The 5700-nt window shown below is 31.0% G+C and overlaps 1 protein-coding gene across 1 annotated transcript in view; it reads right to left on the minus strand.

Annotated features, from left to right (window-relative positions):
- The window catches only part of LOC106477159 (integrin beta-PS-like), a gene marked incomplete at its 3' end in the record, with an annotated part of 7527 nt that extends 2290 nt beyond the window's left edge, over positions 1 to 5237 (minus strand). The window contains exons 1-4 of the mRNA XM_013937751.2: positions 4945 to 5237; positions 2976 to 3048; positions 2497 to 2578; positions 525 to 637 (exon numbers count right to left, since the gene is read on the minus strand). Coding sequence (XP_013793205.2) covers positions 525 to 637; positions 2497 to 2578; positions 2976 to 3048; positions 4945 to 5036 — 360 coding nt within the window. The remainder of the gene's footprint in view (positions 1 to 524; positions 638 to 2496; positions 2579 to 2975; positions 3049 to 4944) is intronic.
- Between the last annotated feature and the right edge of the window lie 463 nt (positions 5238 to 5700).

Here is a 5700-nt window from a genome sequence, read left to right on the forward strand (position 1 = left end):
TGTTACCAAAGCACACCAATCCTTGCTGCTGTTACCAAAGCACACCAATCCTTGCTGCTGTTACCAAAGCACACCAATCCTTGCTGCTGTTACCAAAGCACACCAATCCTTGCTGCTACTAAATTACAAACTTTAATACCACTTCAATCTCTGCCCACACAAAAGTAAAATTGTCGTCGTCACTAAATCTGTATATATATATATGTGTCAACAGGTTTCTTCGTAGAAGCAAGGAGACAATAAAAGTGTTATAGATTGCTTTATTTCTTTTCCTACTATATATTAAAATCATTTCTCCACCCCTAGCTCACTTTGGGCCAAGTCGAGCTTAGTTTAAGATTGTAATATTAGAATTAGCAGATATTGTAATGTTATTCTTTTCTTACGTTTAAGACGTCTATTTTACAAAAGCAAAAAACAACCTATAGGAAACTCATTCTGTTATTAATTGCCAAATTGTTTTGAGTTCTGTTCAAATTGTATTGGACAACAAATGTTCAATAATACACATTATCCATACTTACTTCACTATCGGGAGCAATGCAAGTATCGTTGGTGTCTCTACATTCACATGCGTTACCTTTCCACCCAGATTGACACTGACATTCTCCACACTCACACTTCCCATGCTCAGGTCCTGCAATAACATTTTGAAAGTTTCAGTGAAACGATACTATAGGGTGATAATATGGTGTTATTATATCATTGTAATAATAGTATAATATGGTGTTATTATATCATTAATAATACTATAATGTGATATGGTGTTATTTGTCATTGTAATAATAGTATAATATGGTGTTATTATATCATTAATAATACTATAATGTGATATGGTGTTATTTGTCATTGTAATAATAGTATAATATGGTGTTATTGTGTCATTATAACAATACTGAAATGTGTCCATTCTACAAAGTTTCAACAGTGATGTTCATTATTTCATTTCTTACTTTGAATCTTCATTAAGCAGCTCTTGAGATGGTATATGCTGTATATTTTTAAATAACAGTAATGCTGGTTTAAATATAAGCACTCAGACATTCAAGTTTATTTTGATAAAAGTTTACAAAAATAACCTTTACACTCCTGATATATATATAAAAAAATATATTTTTATTTCAACCAACGTTTTCAGCTTCATCAGGGTTAATATAAATACGTTTCACACCACTACATGTGTACGTGTGTGTTTCACACCACAACAATATAACTGTTTCACACCACTACAATGTAACTGTTTCACACCACTACATATATATGTGTGTTTCACACCACAACAATATAACTGTTTCACACCACTACAATGTAAATGTTTCACACCACTAAAATATAAATGTTTCACACCACTACACATGTATGTGTGTTTCATACCACAACAATGTAAATGTTTCACACTACTACAATGTAAATGTTTCACACCACAATAATATAACCGTTTCACACCACTACAATGTAAATGTTTCACACAATTAAAATAAATGTTTCACACTACTTCAATGTAAATGTTTCACACCACTAAAATATAAATGTTTCACACCACTAAAATATAAATGTTTCACACCACTACAATGTAAATGTTTCACACAATGACAATATGTTACACATCACTAGTGTAAATGTTTCACATAATGACAATATGTTACACATCACTACAATGTGTTTCACACTACTACAATATAAATATTTCACACCACTACAATGTAAATGTTTTTCACACCACTAAAATATAAATGTTTCACACCACTACACATGTATGTGTGTTTCATACCACAACAATGTAAATGTTTCACACCACTACAATGTAAATGTTTCACACAATGACAATATGTTACACATCACTAGTGTAAATGTTTCACATAATGACAATATGTTACACATCACTACAATGTGTTTCACACTACTACAATATAAATATTTCACACCACTACAATGTAAATGTTTCACACCACTACAATATAAATGTTTCACATCACTATGACATAAATGTTTCACACCACTACAATGTAAATGTTTCACACCACTACAATATAAATGTTTCACATCACTACAATATAAATGTTTCACATCACTATGACATAAATGTTTCACACCACTACAACATATATTAGTATTGTACCTACTACATTTAACTTTAAAGATATAAGAAATGTCCTCTCTTCAAGTAAAATGTAACAATATTACTCCAAGATCAGATTAAAACAGGACATCACAAGAATGGTCAATATTAACAACCCGAGCATAGTTTTAATGTCAAAAGTTACTAATGCAATACGAAAAGTTTTGAAGAAAATGTGATGAAACACATTTGTGGATAATGTACAAGTTACATTTTATAAATATCTTATCTAGTCTAACAAAAACAATAATTATTTTATTCACAACAGCTGCAGCTTAAATTTACAAATTTAACCTCTTCTCACTAGTTGTTAGTTACGATATGGTTCTCGGTTGCAGTGTAAAACATGAATACAGAAAGTGGAGAAAGTCACTCACCACTGCAGATTTCCCCTTCGTAACGATCGCAGGAAAAGTTATCACACTCACAGAACTTTCCCGTCACTTCTTCTTCTGGGTTCTGCGAAACATTCATACGAAATATTACTACACACACACACCACTTTACCCAAAAAAACACACATCTTCAGGACTTTCCATACGGAAAGTACAATATTTCTTTTGAAAACCGGTTGAACTCAAAGCAGATGGTTAAATGTTTTTGGCAGAAAGTTTATTACATATTATTTAAGGTTTCACCACACTGAAAACTAAGAAAAAAAATCATCAATGATTTTGGCACTCAATCTGCAAATTGATGTCAAATATTCAACTTTGTATGTTATGTTAACCTTCAACACTTTAAGTTTTAGTAAAAGAAACATTTATTTTCATAAAATATTTGGTGTTAAGTCTTTAATTTGTTACTTTTAAAATCAAAGAAACAAAAAGATGAATAAACATAAATTTCAACTTGCTTGTCTCGTGAAACATTCACAAACTCCACAATGACAAATCCCACGTCCAGAACAGGGTTTAGTGTCGTTGCCACTAAAAAAAAAGTGGATAAGAAAATAGTAAAACATATGTACAAGCACAGTTACTCATAGTTGTACGTGTACAACAGATGCACACACTACTACATTATTCACATGTTGTGGTGTCAACTTCAAACAGATGCACAATCTGTAAACATTCACATAACCTCTCGCTACGAGCATGATGGATTATACTGACAAAAGTGACCATCAGAGTTTCCATACTATAACTTTTAAATGTTTTATGTATCTTTATAAAATTTAACAAGCTTTCAATAAACATTATACAAATAATCCAAAAAGTGTTGACAGCTCCAAGTGCAAAGTGATTTTCCTGCTAAAATTGAAAATACTTTTAAATGTTTTATGTATCTTTATAAAATTTAACAAGCTTTCAATAAACATTACACAAATAATCTAAAAAGTGTTGACAGCTCCGAGTGCAAAGTGATTTTCATGCTAAAATTGAAAATACTTTTAAATGAAAAGTGTCAAATTTCATTTATGTATTCTCTTAAATAAATATCAAGCATTTTTTTTTTCTGTCAAACTTTATATTTCATCTGTTATTTTCTCTACCCTAACTCTATTATATACATTTGGTCAATTTGACTGATCTAGTAACCACCATAAAAAATATCAAATAACCCTTTTTTCTTTCTAGAATAACTGTAAATTGTAACATGAAACTAGAACTGTATATCCTAAATAGCTCAAAGCTTGTAACAGTATATACTGTTTATACTGTGTCTAACTAATAATCCTACCACAGAAGAGAAAGTGCAGCTTATGTTACCATATTGAAGTATATACCTCACGGTATCTTACCTTTTCTAACCTAATAAGCTTCTAATTTTTACATTTAGCTATATTTTTAACAATAACATGAAAAACAAGAAATATGGTACTTACCTGGGTCCTCTTGTTTTGTTTTTGCTTTCGGCTATCAATGAAATTTAAGCCTACTTTTTTTATACTAATGGTACACTACACTAAATAAGTGTTATTTAATTAAATACTGCACCTAATAATAACAGACACAAAACAATGTCCTATAAATATCATAATTTTCTGGTTTTCTAACTATGTAATAACAGCCGTTAAAAATTCAGCTAACCTCAACAATGTGTTTCCATGGAAATAAAGTTTGAAGCAAAATAGACAAATTTCTATACATATAATAACATAATATAATACATCATTTGATTAAAACTTTGGCTTTCTATTGGTTGTAAGTAATACAGCATTAAACAACAGAGATAACTATTGGCAATTTGTGACAGGTGGGCATTGATACTGAAATGCCTTATTAGTACATAAACATAAATATTTAGTAATGTCCGTCACAATTTAATACTGAAATGCCTTATTAGTATATAAACATAAATATTTAGTAACGTTCGTCACAATTTAATACTGAAATGCCTTATTAGTATATAAACATAAATATTTAGTAACGTCCGTCACAATTTAATACTGAAATGCCTTATTAGTATATAAACATAAATATTTAGTAACATCCGTCACAATTTAATACTGAAATGCCTTATAATTCTCGAGTTTTCCTTTACCCTCACTTTTTATACAATTCATCACTAGTGGTGTCCACATAGTGATTTATATTAATATCTTGCTTTTACTTGTTGTAACACTTAGTGTAAAAAGAGGTGGAGTGGGATTTTCCCAAATAAAATAAAAAGGGGACCTCAGCTGTAATTAGCAGGAATAACTGCAATCTTCATTAACATTTCTTTGTTATCAGTGACCTTATAACCCAAGAGCAGACAGTTGAAAAACTTATCTTTAAAAAGCCAGCTATTGATAATTCTAGGGTTAAGCAAACAACAATAGGACCTCAATACACTATAAAATATTCTAAACAGTGCTTTCCTGGAATTTCAATACTAACAAGACACATCTTGCTTCATCGGTGGTAAGATCAGTGTCCTTCGAGTCACATTCACACTTGTTTCCAGAACGTCCTTCGTAACAGTTACACATTCCACACTTATATGTTCCATTGCCGTAAGTACACTTGTCACTGTTTTTCTCCTAGAAAATAACAAATATTATCACTCAGAAGTTACTACAAACATGGCCAACATACACTTGTCACTGTTTTTCTCCTAGAAAATAACAAATATTATCACTCAGAAGTTACTACAAACATGGCCAACATACACTTGTCACTGTTTTTCTCCTAGAAAATAACAAATATTATCACTCAGAAGTTACTACAAACATTATTTCACCTTATTCTTGTCATCTTTGGAAAACTGAAGAAGTCCAAATGCAGACAATATACTTTATGACAGATTACCATGAAAACTGTTTTCTTTCAACAGATCATACCCATTCAGTATCTTTCTTGCAGGAAAATTAGTTATCAGTGTTTAATAGCCAGGTCAGTCAGATTACCATATATATATTCAGTATTTATCTTGTAGGAAAATTAGTTACCTGTGTTTTATAACCAGGTGAATCGGGTGACCATACCCATGTTATATAACCAGGTGAATCGGGTGACCATACCCATGTTATATAACCATGTCAATTGGGTGACCATACCCATGTTATATAACCAGGTGACCATACCCATGTTATATAACCAGGTGAATCAGGTGACCATACCCATGTTATATACCAGGTGAATCGGGTGACCATA

The sequence above is a fragment of the Limulus polyphemus genome, unplaced genomic scaffold (assembly GCF_000517525.1).
Source record: "Limulus polyphemus unplaced genomic scaffold, Limulus_polyphemus-2.1.2 Scaffold13086, whole genome shotgun sequence".
In the NCBI taxonomy this organism is placed as follows: domain Eukaryota; kingdom Metazoa; phylum Arthropoda; class Merostomata; order Xiphosura; family Limulidae; genus Limulus; species Limulus polyphemus.